This window comes from Ursus arctos, unplaced genomic scaffold, assembly GCF_023065955.2.
Source record: "Ursus arctos isolate Adak ecotype North America unplaced genomic scaffold, UrsArc2.0 scaffold_14, whole genome shotgun sequence".
In the NCBI taxonomy this organism is placed as follows: domain Eukaryota; kingdom Metazoa; phylum Chordata; class Mammalia; order Carnivora; family Ursidae; genus Ursus; species Ursus arctos.
The window spans coordinates 16509459-16528649 of record NW_026622808.1 but is presented as its reverse complement, the minus strand read 5'-3'; the positions used below and the strand labels follow the sequence as shown (position 1 = coordinate 16528649).

At 51.8% G+C, this 19191-nt stretch overlaps 3 protein-coding genes across 3 annotated transcripts in view; 1 reads left to right on the top strand and 2 right to left on the bottom strand.

Moving 5' to 3' along the window:
* Window positions 1–6: 6 nt before the first annotated feature.
* Window positions 7–1288, bottom strand: ALKBH7 (alkB homolog 7; the record flags this gene model as incomplete). Its single annotated transcript, XM_057311452.1, has 3 exons — window positions 1030–1288; window positions 266–439; window positions 7–177 (listed from the first exon to the last, which is right to left on the bottom strand). Coding segments are annotated over exons 1-3 (549 nt in total), but the record flags the coding sequence as incomplete, so codon positions are not given.
* A 2418-nt stretch (window positions 1289–3706) lies between these two features.
* CLPP (caseinolytic mitochondrial matrix peptidase proteolytic subunit) lies at window positions 3707–8973 on the bottom strand. Its single transcript, XM_026481197.4, has 6 exons — window positions 8738–8973; window positions 8566–8637; window positions 7953–8049; window positions 6978–7165; window positions 5900–6005; window positions 3707–4075 (listed from the first exon to the last, which is right to left on the bottom strand). Exons 1-6 carry the CDS (start codon window positions 8921–8923, stop codon window positions 3903–3905), a joined length of 822 nt encoding a protein of 273 aa, XP_026336982.1. The 5' UTR covers window positions 8924–8973; the 3' UTR covers window positions 3707–3902.
* Window positions 8974–10245: 1272 nt separating this feature from the next.
* ACER1 (alkaline ceramidase 1) overlaps window positions 10246–19191 on the top strand; it is a 35149-nt gene continuing 26203 nt past the window's right edge. Inside the window, exon 1 of the mRNA XM_057311451.1 lies at window positions 10246–10379. The gene's annotated coding sequence lies outside the window, so the exon portion shown is untranslated. The remainder of the gene's footprint in view (window positions 10380–19191) is intronic.

Sequence of the window (19191 nt, the reverse complement as noted above, 5' to 3'; positions counted from 1 at the left end):
TAGGTGGGCATCTGATGAGTTACTGGGCTGGGGAGCTCCATGGGGGCTGTACCTAAGGATGTAGAGGGAGCCTGGCTCCAGCAAGAGTTCCAGCCACTCCCCTGGCTCCTGGGTGTGCACCAGCCGCATGACGCTGGGAGATAGTAGGGACAGACCAGCGATGGTGGCTCCACAGAACTGGAAAAGGGGGCACGGTGGCCAGTCAGCCTCTAGCCTGGCCGGCCCACCCCCCGCCGGGAGCTCCAAGGCTCTGGCTTGTGCCCACCTTGATGCTGTCCACGTGCGGCTTGATGTAGCCCCGAGGTTCCAGGTCCAGCACATGCACCGGGGACAGCAGGGTCTGGCCAGGGGTAAAGGCGGCTGCTTGCACGCGCTGCAGGATGGCCCGGCTTGCCTCTGACCAGCGTGACTTTTCTGTCTCTCGGAAACCGTGGATGGCCTGCACAGAGAGTTGCGGTTAAGCCAGGAAGCTCTCAGAGGGAACAGGGAAACTGAGGCACGGGGGGGGGCAGAGTGCAAAGGACTGGTTTTCCCAGCATGACCCTTGACATCACCCTCAACTTACCACCTTGGTCCTATCTACCCTAAGATCCTGGGACTCAAACCCCAAACCCTGTCCTACTAGGCCTGGCCTTTCTCCTTTGTACCCACCTTCAGTGCCAGAGCTTGTCCCCAGTGCTGGCCCCACCGCAATATACAATTTTGTCTGTCTCCGCCCACAACCGATTCCACTCAAGTCTTCTGTCTCCGCCCCCAACTGGTGACCTTCCCTCATCTCGCTCCACACCGGTTTCGGCCCCTAAACTTGCTCATGTCCCCCAAACACCTTACAGTTCCAGGTCCGGCCTCCAGCTATGGACATGCCCTTATCTCCGAAATGCTTTCCCTGCCCGCAAAGCCCCTGGGCAGCACCAAGACCCCGCCTCCAACCCAGCGCTCCACCCCTGTCCCCACCTCCAACGCTACAGGTCCCGCCTCCGCCGTAGCCCCGCCCCAATGCGGCTCCGCCCCCAGCGCCGCCTGCCTCACCGCGTCCCAGTGATCGTATTCGTAGCGGCGGCGGCGCAGCTCGGGCTCCAGCTCGCGGCTCAGCGTCTCCTCCTCGGCCGCGCTTAGGAAACCTGGCCGCACCACGGCTGCGTCCCGAAGGCGGCTCAGTACGGCAGGGCCCGAGCCCCGCACCCAGCCGGATACTGGCAGCGTCCCCAGCGCCAGCCGCCCACTCCCGGCCATACCCCCGGAGCCGGGTCCTGGAAGCGGTCGGAGTCAGGGCTACGCCCCCGCCCCGGAGCCGTTGGCTGTGGCCGCACCGAGCCCCTTCGATGATTGGCCTTCCCCAGAGTCCCGCCCTCCGGTCAAGGCTACTGGTTGCTGCTCGGCTCGCCCTCTCAAGCTATTGGCTCCCCACAGATCCCGCCTCCTCTCCCGCGCTGTTGGGCGCCGTAGACGGTGGGGGGCGGGGCTTGACGGCAGGATTCCGCCTGGGGTTCGAAGTCAGGAGCCACAAGAGGGTTTGGGCCGAAGCCCGGGCTGTGGGGTCGGCCAGAACTTGAGATCAAGGGAAAAGTACGCTCAGGACGAGAGGAAGGGGTCAAGGGTACGGGGCTTAGGGGAGGGACATCAAGTCCGTGATCATGGGGTGGGGCCAAGTTAGAGGTTGGGGTCAAAGGTTAAAACCAAGCATCAGCTATTCCCCCTCTCAACTGGGTCGTTCCCACTGGTGTACAAACAGGCTGGCTCCCACCTTATAAATAAAAAACAAAACAAAAAAATCCTCTTCCTTTAAGGGTAGAATTGACATAGCACCATTTTGCAGCCCTTATTGGAATATTTAGTGGATCTAGACACGGATTGTCATCGTCCCCTAACATCACAAAATGAGGAACCACATTTGACACTTTGGGTGCCTCCTGACGGATGTACACACCTCCACCTAAGAGGTCATTTGCCAACAAGTGGAACCTGAATCCGATCAGACTTCTCTAGGTTTATACCTCAAGTCACAGGAAATACCGAGGCCAGAGGTCACAGCCCGTCCTGATCCAGTCATCAAAATTCAGATGGGAAGTCCACAAGACAGAGAAGAAAAAGAGGGAGAGATTGAGAGAGAGATTAAGGGGGAAACCCACAGTTAAAAGAGACTTCGGGATATACCAACCAGTTGCAAGGTATGCGGCTTATTTGGATGCCGATTCGAACAAACTAGGAATGTAGAGGTAACTGGGGGAGATTTGGACACTGGTTGAATATGTGACAATAGTAAGTATTGTTTTTTTTTTTTTTTTTTTGATTTGCAAATGGCACTGTGGTGGTCTTTTTAAAAGATTTATCGTTTTAGAAATACATGTTGAATTTTTTTTTAAAAGATTTTATTTATTTGACAGAGCGCAAGAGAGGGAACACAAGCAGGGGGAGTGGGAGAGGGAGAAGCAGGCTCCCCGCTGAGCAAGGAGCCCGACTCAGGGCTTGATCCCAGGATCCTGGGATCCTGACCTGAGCTGAAGGCAGACGCTTAATGACTGAGCCACCCAGGTGCCCCTACATGTTGAAATATTGACCGCACGACCCCTGCAGGGACAGCCACAGGGTCTTTGCTTTCCTTAGACAATGAAATTCCTTGAAAAAAGCGTCCAGCTCCTGTGTCTTCCCTCCTCTTCCCTCTGGGTGCACTCCAGTCTGGCTCTCGGCCCCCACAACACTGAAAGTGCTCTTACTCATGCCGTCAGTGACTTCCACTGTGCCAGATCCAAGCCAGTTCTCAGCCTGCCTGCTAATTCATCGACATACCGATGATGTCTTTTCCATTTTCGTTCCCAGCCCTGACCCCAGATTCATCCATCCCCTGGAATGTCTGAGGCACATCAAACACCAGAAGTAACATGTCCAAACTCGACTCCTGATCCCCCGCCCCCACACCTGTGCCTCCCCACTGCCTTTCCACCTGCCAGATCTGCCTTTAAGACCTGGCTAGAATCTGAGCTCTCCTGGCCACCCAGCTAGGGCCGCCAGCCTTCATCTGATATTCCAAGTCTCTGAACTGGTTTCCCGGTTTCCACGCTGGCTGCACTGCTCCTGTACTCCGTGGGAGCCACAGTCCTCCTGCTTTTTCGTTCTTCTCAGAACCCTCCATGGCTCATCTCCCTCCTTGCTCAGATCTACCAGGCCTTTTAAGGTCTGTCCTCCTTCCTTTCTGTTCTCATCTCTCCACTGTCCCCCCGCCAACTCCATTTCAGCCACAAGCCTCATTGGCCCCTCCCACATGGCAGCCACAGTCCTGCCACAGGGCCTTTGCACTTGCTATGCCCGCTGCCTGGACTGCTCTGTCCCTCTCTCACCTTAAACATCTTTCTTTAAGCATCCCCTTCTCAGCAGGGCCTTCGCTGGCCACCACAATGAAAGCTGTAACTCTCTCTCTCTCTCACACACACACACACACACACACACACACTGCATACCTCTTTCCCTACTTTTTAAAAAGCTGTTTACCCCCACAAGAATAAGTTCTTTGAAGACAGGGATTTTTGATGTCTTCACAGTATGTTGTGGCCTCTAGAAAGTGCCTGAAATGCCCTATTTGCTCAGCAGAGTTTGCTGCAGTTAGGGCTCGGAGGATCAGAGCCTCAGGGTCAGGGTGAAAGCAGAAGAGGCCTTGTGCAGGGCACACGTGTGCGTGCCATGGTGGAGCAGGCAGGGAAGGTGACACAGATGGGGATCAAAGACTACAAAGATTTAATTGAAAATCACAGTGTCTCATTCAAGATACCTGCCCTGAGGGGCAGCCCCAAACCCAGAGTTCCTCATGGGGCCCTTCCAGGCTCAGCAGCGAGGGGTGGGCAGGGCTGCGGCTCCAGCGTCTGGCGCCTGGCTCCCCCGACTTTCCTCTGGAGGGTGAGGCCCGGCTCTCAGATGCTTGCGGGGGACGGCTCTGCTGCCGCCGCCACCACCACGGGCTCCTTCTGCACCAGCTCGGGCTCATCCTCACCATCCTGGGGAGGGTGGACCAGAACCTTGTCTAAGATGCCAAACTCCTGGGCCTCCATGGGGCTCATGTAGCGGTCCCTCTCCATGGCCGACTCTGCCAGGGGAAGCAAGAGGCAGGATGTGTGTGGTTAAGGGTGGAGACCTGGGGCCAGGTCAGGGTCCCCATTCTGCCACTTCTTCGCTGGGTGACATTGGCCTTCCCCTCTTGGTGCCTCAGTTTCCCCATGGGTAAAATACCCATTTCCATTTCCATTTTTCTTTTCTTTTTTTTTTTTTTTTTACTGGTTATTGATGTCTAATACACACCCAGATGGCAAGTGGACAGCGTTGACATACCCACATGGCCAGCACACAGATGGAGATGTGGGCCATGCCCAGACCCACGACCGCCCCCTGCTGGAGCCTCCTTCCAGTCACTGACTCCTCCGGCCCCACAGTAACTGCTAGCCTAACAGCAGCCTGACGGCATAGGTAAGTGTGCTTCTATCTGTTTTTAAAAACGTGGAATCACAGGGTATTTACTCCTTTTTCCCACTCGGAAGTATGTTTCTGAGGTTCAGCCCGGCTGCCGTGTGTCGCCGTGGACGGGTCTCTGTCATTGCCTGGGGCATTCCACAGCGTGAATAAAGCACTAACGCACTTGTCCTGCTGCTGTTGGGCTTGGGGGTGTCTCCCAGCGTGGGGCTCTGACACACAGGACGGCTGTCAGCCCTCCTGTCGCAGCGCTGGTGGACATGAGCACTCGCTCCTCTTGGTTACATGCGGAGCGGGGGAGCCGTGGCATTTTGGGCATTCTGAGCCCGAGGTGGGAGTGTCAGGCGGCTTTCCAGAGCGGTGGAACCGTTCTCACTCCCGCCTGCAGTTGCTCCACGTCCTCACTGGCATTTCGGGTCGGGTTTTAGATTTCAGCTTTTCTAGTGGATTGAAATGGTATCTCACTGCGGCCTGAATTGGCCTTTCCCTAAAGACTAATGATGTTATTTAAAAAAAAATAGATGCGCAAGGGGCGCCTGGGGGACACAGTCGGTTAAGCAGCCGACTCTTGGTTTCAGCTCGGGGTGTGATCTCAGGGTCATGAGATCGAGCCCCGGTGTCGGGCTCTGCAGTCAGTGTGGAGTCTGCTTGGGTTTCTCTTTCCCTCTGCCCCTGCCTCCACATACTCTCTAAAATAAATAAATAAATCTTAAATATATATATATATAGAGAGAGAGTTTATATATTTATATATATTTTATATATTATTTTATATTAAATATATACATAATTATATTATAAATTATATTATATATTATAAAATACATATAATAAAATATATAATATATAATTATATTATAAATTACACTATAAATTATAAATATATTATTTTACATTAATTATATTATATATATTTATTATACATATATATGGTCATATTTTATTAATTTATTTATTTGGAGTAGTCTCCACGCCCACTGTGGGGCTTGAACTCCCGACCCTGAGATGAAGAGTCACGTGCTGTACTGACTAAGCCAGCCAGGTGCCCCTAATGATGTCATGTTTAAGTATCATCACTAAAGATGAAGAGCACTTTGTCTTCTATTTCTCAGCCATTTGGAATAGTCTTTACTGAGGACCGCGTTCAAGCCTCTGACCTGTTTCAATGAAGTTTTCATGAAGATTCTGCGAATTGGTCTTTTTAGGACAGGGGATCTCCACTGGGGGGTGATTCGGCCCCCTACGGGACACTGGCTGACATCTGGCGTCCAGTGGGCAGCGGCCAGGGATGCTGGTCCACGTCCCACAGAGGCCAGGACAGAGGATGGTCCAGCCCTGAGTGTCCCCCGCGCCGAGGTCGAGAGGCCCCGGCTTAGCACGAGGCCTGCCCGGTGTGTGTTGGCTAACAGGAAGGAGGCGGCGGGCGTGCGGGCGGGGCACTCACCGATCACCTGCAGGCTCTGTTTGGTGTGCTTGGCGTAGATGCCGTAGAGCTGCTTCTTGAGTTTCATGATCTCCTCTGCCTGGATGGCGATGTCTGTGGCTTGGCCCTGGGGGGGCGGCCCGAGGAGGGCCAGAGGGGGAGGTCATGATGAGCCGCAGGGAGGCTGGAGAGGGCGCTCAGACGGGCGGGGGGGGGGGGGGGTAGGGCTTCGTCTGCGAGGCCCTGCACATCCTGCTGCATCTTTGCCCCCACCAGGAAGGCTTCCCGTTTGTTTTTTTTTTTTAATTTTATTTATTCATTTGAGAGAGAGAGCGTGGGGGGAAGGGGCGGAGGGAGAGGGAGAAGCAGACTCCCTGCTGGGCAGGGAGCCCAATGCAGGGTTCGATCCTGCCACTCCGAGACCATGACCTGAGCCGTAATCAAGAGTCAGATGCTTAACCGACTAAGCCACCCAGGCGCCCAAAAGCTTCGGAGGTATTAACCATATTTTCCGCATGTGGAGCCTTGCCTCTCCCAGGGCAAGAGGATTCCAGGAGAGAGCGGACAGCTCCAGCTCAGCCGTAAGTTTTCACAGGCAAACGAGCCGATCCAGAGCGCGCACCCCCAACCACCTCCTCCATGGGGCTCTCATACTCAGGGCCACTGTCCCCTGCCCCATCCCCCCAGGGCTCGGGGCCAGACAACTAGGCCAGCGCCTATACCCCAAAGCCCACTGAAATCATTCAAACTAGCCAATCTGAGCCTGCTGACCCTGCCTCACTGTTCCTTCCTGCAGAAACCACAGAAAAAAATCCCTGTCCCCTCCCAACCCCTGCTGTCTGCCTCCTGAGGACCCTGGTGCTTCCCATGTGGCCAAGCATGACATGGTGTGCCCCCCCACCCCGGCCCCTTGGGAACTGAGAGTAACAAACCGTCTCTCCAAGGCAGCCCTTTCCCGATCTGCTGGCCTCACCATACATGAATCATTGTAAAACCCACATTTTCAAACACTGACACTCCCCCGTAACGTCCCCCCAGTGGGTCCTTCTGTCCAGACACCATCCCCCATCCCAAAGCAGCCTGCGCGGACGGCACTCACCCGGGCACCCCCAGAGGGCTGGTGGATCATGATGCGGGAGTTGGGGAGCGAGTGGCGCATGCCCGGGGTACCAGCGGCCAGAAGCAGGGAGCCCATGCTGGCGGCCTGGCCCACGCACCATGTGCAGATGGGGTTCAGAATGTACTGCATCGTGTCGTAGATGGCCAGGCCCGACGTCACCATGCCGCCTGCAGGTGGGGTGGGAGTGAGGGGCAGTGCTGGCTCCTTCCCCCATCCTTCCCCTAGCGCAGCCCCCGGCCTTGGGGAGGGCTTGTAGACGAAGCCCTTTAAAGCCGGTGTCATAAACGTGGGGAGGTGATAGCAACGGGGACACGAACTAAGTGGGGGCAAAAAGGAGAGCACGTGCTCCAGTGCCCTGTTACCACACCTGTGGACACAGGCCCAGGGGGACCAGACCTGTCAGAGTTGCAGAGAAAGTGGAAATCGGGGAGAGTGGTGGCCGAGAGGGAAGCTCTGGAGCCAGCCTGTCCTGGCAGTGTCATCTGTGTGACCTTGCGCAAGTTACCCAGCCTCTCAGCCACAGTGTCTCCTGGCAGACTGGGGATCACTGAACCGTACCTACCACTGGCAGCTGCCACAAGGACCAGATGAGTCCAATGCCTATAAAACGCTTAAAGTACAGGGCACAGTCGGCGCTCCCTCTTTTGGGAGGGGGTGGTGCTGGTGGCAGCAGCTACCAATTTTAAAATGCTGACCACCAGGTCAGGTTGGTAAAATGTTATGTGTGGGATCAAAGAGGTGGGCTCAGCTACCAGTTCGTGAACTTAGATTTCAAAGCAAGGAACAGGCAACTTTTGGAGGTTTCGAGACAGTTTTGGGATTCCGAAGGAAGCTCAGCACCCTTTCTTCCTCCAGATGGAGAGTGTTCCTTGATGGAAGTGGGGGGTCTCTGTCGCCTGAGTCACCCGGAGTGCCCAGGAAGCGGCCCTGGCCCCCAGGGAAGGCTCTGCTCACCAGGGCTGTTGATGTACATGTGGATGGGCTTCTTGTTGCTCTCAGACTGCAAGAACAGCAGCTGCGCGATAACCAGGCTGGCGACGCTGTCGTCGATCTGTAAGTAAGCGGGGAGGGTGGGCTGGCCCAGCTGGGGGTACGCAGCCGGCTAAGGGAAGCAATTGTGAGTTGGCTGGGGATGAAGTCAGGGAACAAGGATGGGTGTCAGAGCCCGAGTACGACTGTTGGAGGGAACTCAGGACCAAGGAGGGGAGGTGGGAGGGGCACAAGTGGGGTAGTCAGTGGGCTCAGGGCAAGGAAGGGACGGGGTCAGGAGGGTTGGGGAGAGGAATCAGAGCCAGGAATGGGGAGGAGGATCACCGGTGAGGGAGGGAGTCAGAGATCAGGAAGGGAAAAGCAGAGGGTTTGAAGAAGGGGTGGGGGTGGGGGTGGGGGTGGGGGCCAGAAGAGGGGGCTGGAGGCTTATGTGCCCAGGAAGTGGGGTGTCAGACTGGGACCAGGGGTCCTTGGTAGGAAAGTCAAGGGGGAAGGGTCAAGAGGTCAAGGGGGTTCGAGGAGGAGGGGCGCGTGGGGTCTGGGCAGGCGCAGGGGAGGATCCCGGCGGGGCACTCACCGGACCCATGACACACACGATGCGCTCCCGCAGCAGCCGTGAGTAGATGTCATAGGCGCGCTCGCCGCGACCCTGGGGGAGAAAGATGGCGGTGAGGGTCAGGAGCTGGTCGTGGCCCCGGCCCGGAGACCCCCAACTCTCACCGCGGGCCGAGTTCCCGCGACTGCTGTACCGTCTGCTCCACCACGATGGGAATGAGCGGGAGAGTCCGGGCCGCCGTCGCGTGCAGGCTCCGCTGCAGGGCCAGGCCGGTCTTGGGCGTCCGCCGTGGGGGGAACCGGGCGGCGAGGCGAGGTCCCAGCGCGGGGGACCTACCTGCCGCCACCCGGGCCCCCCCAACCAATATTCCGGGCCACATCCCTCCGACGTCCTTCCCGGCTTCCGTCCAATGCCGGAACTACAACTCCCGGCGTGCTTTGCGCCTAGGGCGCATGCTCAACGGCCGCCCACGTCCAGGGAGCCAGACCGGCATGCTTAGGGGTGGGGCGAGGCGAGGCGGAGCCCGAAGGGGGCGGAGGCGCAGGACCTTTAATGCGGCCAGTTCTAGTCCCCTTACCAATGAATTAGTTATTCCTTTATTTAAAAATCAGCTCCAGGGGCTCCTGGCTGGTTCAGTCGGTGGAGCATGCGACTGCATCTGGGGGTTGTGAGTTCGAGCCCCACGTTGGGTTAAAGCTTACTTTAAAAATAATAATAAAAATAAATATATAAAAATCAACTCCATTGTGCCCACTGGGCTGGGGCCTAGCTGAGCTTCCAGCTTGGTGGGGCTAACTCCTACCGAGACCTTTCCATTCATCTATGGACCCCAGGCTGTGGGAGCCCAAGGATGGGTGTTGCAGACTCTGCCTGGGAGATTGGTGTGGAAAGGTTTCCTAGGAGGGGTGAGTATTGGAGCTGGGCTTTGAAGGATGGATAGGAGTTTGTTAGGTGGGGAAAGGCATTCCTGGCAGGAGAAGAATGGGCAAACGGATGGAAGTAGGAAGGCTTCTGGTAACGTTTGGGACCTCTCTTTTCCTCCAAATCAGCTGAAAAACCGCCTTCTTACAGGTGTCCCCCCAGAGCCTAGAGTGGTGCCCGCCACACAAACAGATGCTTATCAACTGCGCTTTGAACCAAGAGGTGATAAGGGAGGAAGGTTAAGAGCTGAGAGCTTTACAGGCAGCTGCCCCACCTGCCAGGCTGGCTCAACCGATGACGTGCTGTGTGATCTTAGGCGCATTTTTTCACCGCCCCCACCCCCCAGCCTGAAGTTTCTCATCTGGAAGATGGCAATGATCAAACCAATCTCACAGGGAAGGATTTAAAGAGACCTGCTGCCGAAGCAGCATACTGAAGTCACCCAAGTTCAAATCTGGGCCCCATTACTTACTAGTCGTGTGTCCCTGAGCCTCCGTTTTCCATCTGTAACTAGGGATAATGGTAACATACATCCTAGGGCTGCCATAAGGCCCTCAGAATGGGGCCTGGAACATAGTAAGTGTTCAGTTTGTATTCACTATTAATGGGTTTTAATTATTGATTGTATTAGCCAGGAACCACAGGGGTCCAAGAAGCTCTCCCTTAGGAGGGTCCTTTTGAGGTGGGTTTTGACAGATAGATAGGAGTTCACCAGGCAGACAGAGCCTAAATGCTGGACCCTAACATTGATGCTGGGTGCCCTAGATAAGGGTAGTTTTTGTACCCTCTGTGTTCACAGTAGATCCCAGTCTGATGGGGAGAGAGAGCAGGACACAGACGATCCCGCCTTATGAAATCAGGGCAGAACTGAGAGGAAGACCTGGAAGTGGAAGAGCTTGGAGGAGGCCTTGGAGGTACCCCTGCCAGAAGCCTAGATCTAGGTGTCACTGACGGATTGGGGGTGGGGGGAGCCAGTGTTCGGCCCGGGGCGTGGCATTCCCACGTGGGGACTGTGGACGTAGGTGGGCAGCATGGGCTGTCCCAGTTTCTGCTGTGACTCAGGTGGGTGGCCCTGCCCAGCCGGTTCCCCTAGGGCCTGAGCTCCCGCCCTGCCCTGGGGAGAAGGGTGGGCCGTCAGCTGCTGCAGCCCCCGCAGTCCCTCCCCCAACACTTCCCCACCCCCCTGACCTCACTGCCTCCCTTTGTTTCACCTGCTCTACCTGTCCACAGTTCAACTACTTTTCACCTCCTGCGTGCTAGTTAGCACCCTGGGTAACAGCCCAAGTGCGTTCCAGCTTCTCCCTTGTTCGTTCCAGCTTCTCCCTTGTGTGTTCCAGCTTCTCCCTTGTGTCCCGCAGTTCCTTCTTTCAGCAACCTGAGAAAGCTCACCATGACCCTCCCCTGCCTAAAGCCCTCCCCTTGGCTCCCTGTCACCCATGCTGACCTCTTCCCTCACCTACTTCCACCCTCCCTTCCCCACTTGGCTCTAGCTTTCGGTTCCTCAAACGCACCAAGCCCCAGCCAGGCTCCTGGGCTTTGCTTGCGTCCTCTTCCTGAATCTAGCTCCTTCCCGACACATAAATCTCCTCTCAAATGTCACCTCTTTAGAGAAGCCTTCCCTGATTCCCCGTGCTAATATTCCAGGCCCACTCTGGAACCTTTGCGTTGTTTAAATGGCTGTCCAAAACAGTGACGTCAATTCATTTGTTTTGTTCTTTGTCATCTGGGGAACGTGAGCTCCTTGAAGCCGGAGGTCTTAATCAGCTCCGTGGTCCTTGGGACAGCTTTTGTCAAACCTTTTTGATTAGGACTCGCAAGGAGAGATACATCTTGTGTAGTGTCTGAGTGCACAAATTTGCAAACGTTTCATGAAATGATACTTATCCTTACTTTGAAAAGTGCCTTCTGATGTTTTCTATTCTATTTTTTCCTCCTCTGGATCACTGATATTTTATGATGGGTAATTCTTTGTTTGGGGAAGGCCACCCCAAGCATCATCCCTGGCCTCTCCTCACTAGATGCCGGTAGCACTCCCCCATCACAACAGTCAGAAATGTCTCAGACATTGCCACGTGTCCTCCTGCGGGGGGAGGAGAATTACTCACAGTTGAAAATCGCTGATTTTTTAAAAAAAGATTTTATTTATTTGCGCTCAAAAGAGAGCACAAGTGGGGAGAGCGGCAGGCAGAGGGAGAGGGGAAAGCAGGCTTCCTGCGGAGCAAGGAGCCCAATTCGGGATTCAATCCCAGGACCCTGGAATTATGACCTGAGCCGAAGGCAGGCACTTAGCCGACTGAGCCACCCAGGCGTCCCAAAAATCACTGATTTAAATTAAAGTGGTGGGGTGCCTGGCTGGCTTGCTGGTTAAGTGTCCAACTCCTGGTTTTGGCTCAGGTCACAATCTCAGGGCTGTGAGATCGATCCCCTCGCTCAGCAGGGATTCTGCTTCCCCTCTCCTTCTGCCCCTTCACCCCCTCACAAATAAATAAACAATTCTTTAAAAAAAAGTGAAGTGGATAGTGACAGAAATGGAAAAAAAGGGGCGCCTGGGTGGCTCAGTCCTTAAGCGTCTGCCTTCGGCTCAGGGCGTGATCCCGGTGTTATGGGATCGAGCCCCGCATTGGCCTCCTCTGCTGGGAGCCTGCTTCTTCCTCTCCCAGTCCCCCTGCTTGTGTTCCCTCTCTCGCTGGCTGTCTCTATCTCTGTCAAATAAATAAATAAAATCTTAAAAAAAAAAAAGGAAATGGAAAAAAAAAAAAGCAACTTTTAGGACACCTGGGTGGCTCAGTTGGTTAAGCGTCCGCCTTTGGCCCAGGTCATGATCCCAGGGTCCTCGGATTGAGTTCCGTGTCAGGCTCCCTGCTCAGCAGGAGCCTGCTTTTCCCTCTCCCTCTGCTCTCCCTGCTTTTGCTCTCTCTCTCTGTCAAATAAATAAATCTTTTTTAAAAAGCTACTTTTGAACAGTCCCTGGCACTCAGCTAGTTAATGTTACCTTATTCTTGCCCGCTTTGTTTGTGTAGCATGTTCTCAGTAAGTGGGTAGGACATGTAAGGGGTAGGACAGGAGGGATGGAGGGATGGAGGGACGGCGGGGGGGGTGGGTATTTTGACTCTTGGCTACAAAATCAGTCCATTCTGCTGGTTTTAGGTTATTACTCTGTGGTCAGGGAGAAGCTCTGATCACTGTTACCGGTTCTTAGATGCATGCCAAACAGGCCTGTGGAAATGGATAGAAATTGAAAATTACAAAAAGAAATGGCAAACCAAGGACTGAAGAGGCTGAGGGTAGATGCATACTCCTGTAAACAGCTCCCAGACATCGCTACAACTTCTCTGGAAACACAGTTGACGCCACGTCTCAGATTCACATAGGCTACTTCTAGTTACTCGTTTTTAGGAAATGATCAAAGGTGAGCACCAAGAGTTGGTCATAAGGCTGTTTATGGCAGAGCTGTTTACACACCGTGATAATCGTCGTTTCGGTTAGCTAGTGCCGCGTAACAAATCATCCCTTACACCTAGAGGTTTCAAACAGCCGCAGCTTATCACTTCTTACAGTTGGGGAATCCGGCCTGGGCTTCTGTGATTGTTCTCTATGTGGGGTTTGTTGGGGCTGGAAAATCCACAGGGAACATTCTACAATCACATATCAGGAGCCTCACCTCCGTTGGCTGGGCATCTCTCTCCCACCACGTGGCTGCGTGGGCTTCCTCACGGTATGGTGGTCTTCGTGTCTCACATGACAACTGGCTCCCAAGAGAGAGGAGGCTGAAGCCACTTGTCTTCTTAAAAGCTTGGCCTGCAAGTCACATGGCAGCTCTTTGCCACAGTCTGTCAGTCAGAGCAAGCCACATGGCCAAACCAAAATTCAAGGGGAGGGAAAGGGGACATTGACTCTCCGTGTGAGATGTGGCAGGGGTCCTGGGATTGAATCCTGCATTGGGTTCCCTACTCAGTGGGGAGTGTGCTTCTCCCTCTGCCCTTCCCTCTGCTCATGCTCTCTCTCTCTCTCCCTCTCTCAAAAATAAATTTTAAAAATCTTTAAAAATTATCAAGTATTGATATTATGGAATATTACTGGTATTTACTTTTTTAAAAAAGATTTTATTTATTTATTGATAGAGAGTGAGAGCACAAGCAGGGGGAGCGGCAGGCAGAGGGAGAGCAAAAACAGATGTATATGTTTTTAACCAGTTCCTTGTTGATGGATGTCTGCATTGTGATGAAATTTCTTTCTCTTATTGAATTTGACTTCTGTTTTAAAGGATTTTATTTATTTATTTGAGAGAGAGTGCAAGAGAAGGAGAGCAAACATGAGCAGGGGAGAAGGGCAGAGGGAGAGGGAGAAGCAGGCTCCCCGCTGAGCAGGGGGTCCGATGCGGGGCTTGATCCCAGGACTCTGGGATCATGACCTGAGCCTAAGGCAGATTATTAACCAACTGAACCACCCCAGGCGTCCCCAGATTTGTCTTTTAAAGACACTCCTTGCCTTGGAGAGCCCTTGGCCTCAGTCCTGTACCCTCCTCTTTATCCACACCCCCTCAATAATCTCCTCTGGTCTCTTGGCCTTAAATACCTGCATATCTGATGTTTCCCAGGTTGGTGAAATCTTTGCTCTCCACCCCTGCCCCAGGAATGGGTTGAAGTGAGAGGAGACTAAGGAGGGTCTGCCAGTCAGAGAAGTGGGGAAGGGGGCAGTCACACGTCCAAGGAAAGCAGTGGATAAGCAGAAGAGCAAGTCTGGGAAGGGCATAGGTTGTTGAGATCTGCCATCCGTTTCAGAAGCATCAAATGCTTTGGGGAGCCATTTTAGTAGAGAGAGGAGTCATTTAAGTGGGGTGTCAGCAATAAAAATGATGTCATACATTCATTTTTATTGATGTGAAAAGAGTTCCATGGTATAATTTTTAAAAAGTATTGGAGTATAGCATATGCTCAGAGAAGTTCACATCTTAACTGTGTAGCCCAATGATTTTTTTTCACATGGATGTACACCTGTGTAACCATCACCCTGTTCAAGATCTAGAAAGTTCCTTCATGCACCTTCTCAGTCAGTGTAGCCTGGATACTCCAAGATACCACCATTTTTATTCCCTTGATGTTATATCTAAGGGGGAAAACAAGCAGGTAATTAGATAATGTAGACTACGTAATTCAAAGACCACAACTCTGTACATCTCTATTTTTCTCTCTTCTCCTTCCCCGTCCATCTTGTTTTGAAGCCCACTCTATTGAAGTATAATGTTTGTATAATAAAATATGTCCATTTTAAATGTACAGTTTGATGAGTTTTGACAAAACTGTGTAATGACTGTCACAGTCAAGAGAGAGAACATTTCCATGACCCCCCAAAGTCCCTTGGTCCCTTTGCAATCAATCTCCCTCCCATCTCATCCCCAATCATTGGTCCAATTTTCTGTCACTCTAGATTGGATTTCCCTTAATTAGAATTTCATAAAATGGAATCACGTAGTATATAGTCTTTGGCTTCTTTCATTCACCATTATGTTTTGAAATTCGCTATGCGATTGTGTATATGCATTGATTCAATCCTTTTCATTGCATGGATGTGCTAGGTGTACTAGAATTAGTCCATTCACCAAACGATGAACATTTGGGTTGTTTCCAGTTTGGGCTATGGTAAGTAAAGTTGCTCTGAACGTTTGTGTACAAGACTTTGTGCAAGCATACATTTTTGCTTCTCTTGCGTAAGGATCAAGTGGAATGGCTGAATCAGGTAGGGGGTGTAACTTTTAAGAAAACTGCCAGTCATTTTCCAAAGTGGTTCCACCATCTTATATACCCAGCAGAGATGTATGAGCGTTCCAGTTACTCCATATCCTCTACGTCACTTTCTAGAGACAGGTTGTTGTTTTAAAATCTTAGTTCATCTGATGGGTGTGTAATGGTATATCCTTGTGGTTTTAATGCTCACTTCCCGATGATTAATGATTTTAGGCATCTCATCATGTGCCTTTTGGCCATCTCTGTGTCTTCTTTTGTGAAGTGTGGGTTCTGAGCTCTTTGTCATTTGTCTTCTTCTTATTGAGTTGCAGGAGTTCTGTGTGTGTTCTGGAAATAAGCCCTTTGTGAGATGTAAGCATTCCAAATATCTTCTTCCAGTTAGTGGTATGCCTTTTCATTTTTTAGTAGTCCTCCTCAAATCTTGAAATGTTTCAATCGTGTCCTCAGGAAATCACAATCCTTCCTAAGCAAAATTCCCCGTATTCTCAACCTCTTGACAAAACATGCTCTTTACCTTCTCCCCCAACAGAAGCTTGGCTCTCCCCCAAGGACTGTGAGGCTCTAGGTCATGGCTGTTTTCTGTCCCAGCTCCTCACACCCTTGTGCCCCTTGGGGTGAGGCAGGCGCCCTTCCTTCATCATGGCTTCTAACCCTTCTCTGAAACTCTGCGGCTTTGACTCTCTGGTCACCAAACAATACCCACAGCTTGTTTATCTTGCTTGTTTATCTATTAGCCTCAGGTGATGTCCTCTCATCCCTTCACTATTGTATGTCCTGGTTTATTTTTCCTTTCTCGAACACTTCTCTGGGCATAATTCTTAGTGACTTCAGCATCCACACAGACCAGGGTTTCCCACCCTCGGTACTGCTAACACTTTGGGCCAGACCATTTTTGGTCGTGGGGTCTGCCTGTGCACTGTGGGATGTTGAGTGGCATCTCTGGTCTCCACCCACTCAATGCTAGTAGAACAACTCCCTGGGGCGCCTGGGTGGCTCAGTCGTTAAGCGTCTGCCTTCGGCTCAGGGTGTGATCCCGGCGTTCTGGGATCAAGCCCCACATCAGGCTCCTCCGCTATGAGCCTGCTTCTTCCTCTCCCACTCCCCCTGCTTGTGTTCCCTCTCTCGCTGGCTGTCTCTATCTCTGTCAAATAAATAAATAAAATCTTTAAAAAAAAAAAAAAGAACCACTCCCTGACACCCACCACCAAAGTGTGACAACCAAAAATGTCTCCAGATATGGCCAAGTGTCCACTGGAGGCAGATGCACCCTTGGTTGAGATCCAGTGAGCTTGATGATCCTTCTCGGTATGCAACTTCCAATTCCTTCCGCTCTTCTCTCCCTGTCACCTTGTCCTCCACTCTACCTCAGCCCCCACCTCTCATGGTCTTATTTTAGACCTTGTCATTTCCAAAAACTGCATCACTTTCCGTGTTCTCAAGCACCCTACTCACCAACCCACACTTCTTTTCTTTCTTGCTCGTTCCATTTGGTATTCCTATCCAAAGAATCCTTTAGCTCTGCCAGAATTTATAATCCATGAGCCCCCCCCCACCCTTTTCCCTTGTCCCCTCATTCTGTTGAGAGCCAGGGGCTGTCATTACAATCACACCTTAATCTATGTCCTCAACTCCCTCATCTGCCTCTTCCTTCATCACATTTATGTGGTCAGACAGCCAGATTAAAGCCAGCCCCCCATCTACTCCTCACCCGTACCAGGGAAGCCTCATACACAGCCATGCTGACTGGCCTCCCTTGAGGTTTTTGACCACAGATCTGCTGCCCAGTGATCCTACTATGTGCCCTGGTCCATTCACTCATCCACTCTCTCATATGGTAATGTCCCACCTTGCCTTCTCCCCTCAAACCTCGCCCTTCCTCCTGACTCTCAGTTCTTGACCTTGCCTCCTGTCTTCTGCAAAAACAAAGCCACAGAAGGTTAACTTCCATAGCACTTAGGCCATCAACATTGCCTTCTTTCTTGTTATGATGACGGAGCTGTCCAGGCTCCCGGCCAAGGCCAACTGTCTACCTACATCCTGGATTCCATTCCACTCAAGGTCATCACTCTAAATAAGTCTCTGCTTTCTCTTACTACATCAGATGTTCTCTCTCTTCTTGATTATTCCCATTAGCTTATAAACATGTGGTAATAGCTCCCATCTTAAAAAAACGTAGCCATGTGATCCCACAATGTTCTTCAGTTATTACCTTTACAGAAAAAAACATCCTTCTAAGAGTTGAATCTCTTCTTGGTTTCCACTCCTTCACTTTTCATTATCTCTTGAACCCACTCTAATTGGGCTCTCCCGTCACGACTCCACTGAGACACCAGCTGTCAGGGTCACTAATGGCTTCCAGATGGCCACATTCGATGACCAATTTCAATAGCCAAATCAAAGGTCACACAAGGGGAATTAGAAAATACTTGGAGAAGAACAAAAATGAAGACATAACATCAAAAACGTATGGGATGCAATTAAAGCAGTGCTTAGAGGGAAATTTTTAGCTGTAAATGCCGATATATATTAAGAAAGAAGAAAGATCTCAAATCAGGGCCCTAAAGTTACAACAAACTCAGTGGTCAGTCATCAGTTCATTGTGTTGTTAGTCCTGTTAGCAGCTTTGACACAATTTACCACCCCCTCTTTTTTTTAATTACAGTAGACATATAGATAATAGAAAAATTACCATTTTAACCGTTTTGAAGTGTACGGTCTGTGGCATTAAGCACATTGACGTTGTGCCGCCGTCCCCACCGCGCTTTGTTTATTCGTCCACTCATGGGCGCTGGGCCTCCTTCCACCTTTCGGGTATTATGAGTCATGCAGCTGTGCACGTGGGTGTGCGCGCATCTTCGAGACCCTGTTTTCAGTCCTTCTGGGTGAGTACCTACGAGTGAAGGGGCTGCATCACGTTGTCATTCTGTTTTCAGCTTTTCGAGTCACTGCCATATTGTTTCCCCTGTCTCAGTCTTCGAACCTCATCTTTTTTTTTGTTTGTTTTTGAAAGGGAAATTAGCAAGTGTCAGTGAGGTGTTAAAGACATGTCTCACCAAACTGAGCTTTTCTCCTGAGCATAATCAGAAGAATCAAACAATTGGGGACGCCTGGGTGGCTCCGTTGGTTAAGCGTCTGCCTTTGGCTTAGGTCATGATCTCAGGGTCCCGGCATCAGGCCCCACATCGGGCTCCCTGCTCAACCAAAACTGGGAAAGCCCTGAGCAGACGGGGGTGAGTTATTGACCCTACCGGGAACGTGTCGCCCTGCTCCGTGCTCTGGGCAGCACTGTCTCAACCCACCAAGTCAGTTTCAAGATGGAAAAACAAAATCTGCATGAGTTTCCTAGAGCTGCCGAAGTACCACGGACCTGGGGGCTTAAACAACAGAACTTTATGGTTTCCCAGGGCTGGAGTCTGGAAGTCTGAGATCAAAGTGTCGGCAGAGCCCTGCTCCCTCAGGAACCTCTGTAGGGGAGCGTTCTTCCTGGCTTGTCCCAGCTTCTGGTGGTTTTCCGGCCATCGTTGGTCTCGCTTGTGGACCCATCACTTTAATCCCGTGTCTCCACGTGGCATGCTCCCTGTGTCCCTTCACACTGTCTTCCCTCTGTGTGCGTTTCTATCCAAATTTCCTCTTTTCTAAGGATACCAGTCATATGGGTTACAGCCCATCCTGATGACTTCATCTTAAGTTAATCACCTCTGTAAAGACCTTGTCTCCAAATAAGGTCACATTCCGAGGTCCTGGGAAGTTACTACTTCAATATACCTTTTTTGGGGGGGTGGGGGACACCATTCGATTCATAACTTAGGCTTTGGGGGTGGGGCTCTCCTCCCTCCCTTTGAAAGGGAAGGAATAGGCAGAATCTTTCCCTTTGGACCACAGTGATCTTGGCCATGATGTTGGAGAGAAACGTTGAATTTCAGGGCTAGATTTACAAGCCAAAATTCTTTGAACCTTAAAATCTGGCAGAAGTCCCAGTTGG

Excerpts from the sequence above, each read along its gene's own strand:
- CLPP (XM_026481197.4), bottom strand. The coding sequence starts at position 8,923 with ATGTGGCCCGGAATATTGGTTGGGGGGGCCCGGGTGGCGGCAGGTAGG. Across the intron at positions 8,050-8,565 it reads TCGTGTGTGTCATGGGTCCG|ATCGACGACAGCGTCGCCAG; the intron begins GTGAGTGCCCCG and ends GCTTACTTACAG. Across the intron at positions 7,166-7,952 it reads CATGTACATCAACAGCCCTG|GCGGCATGGTGACGTCGGGC; the intron begins GTGAGCAGAGCC and ends CCCCACCTGCAG.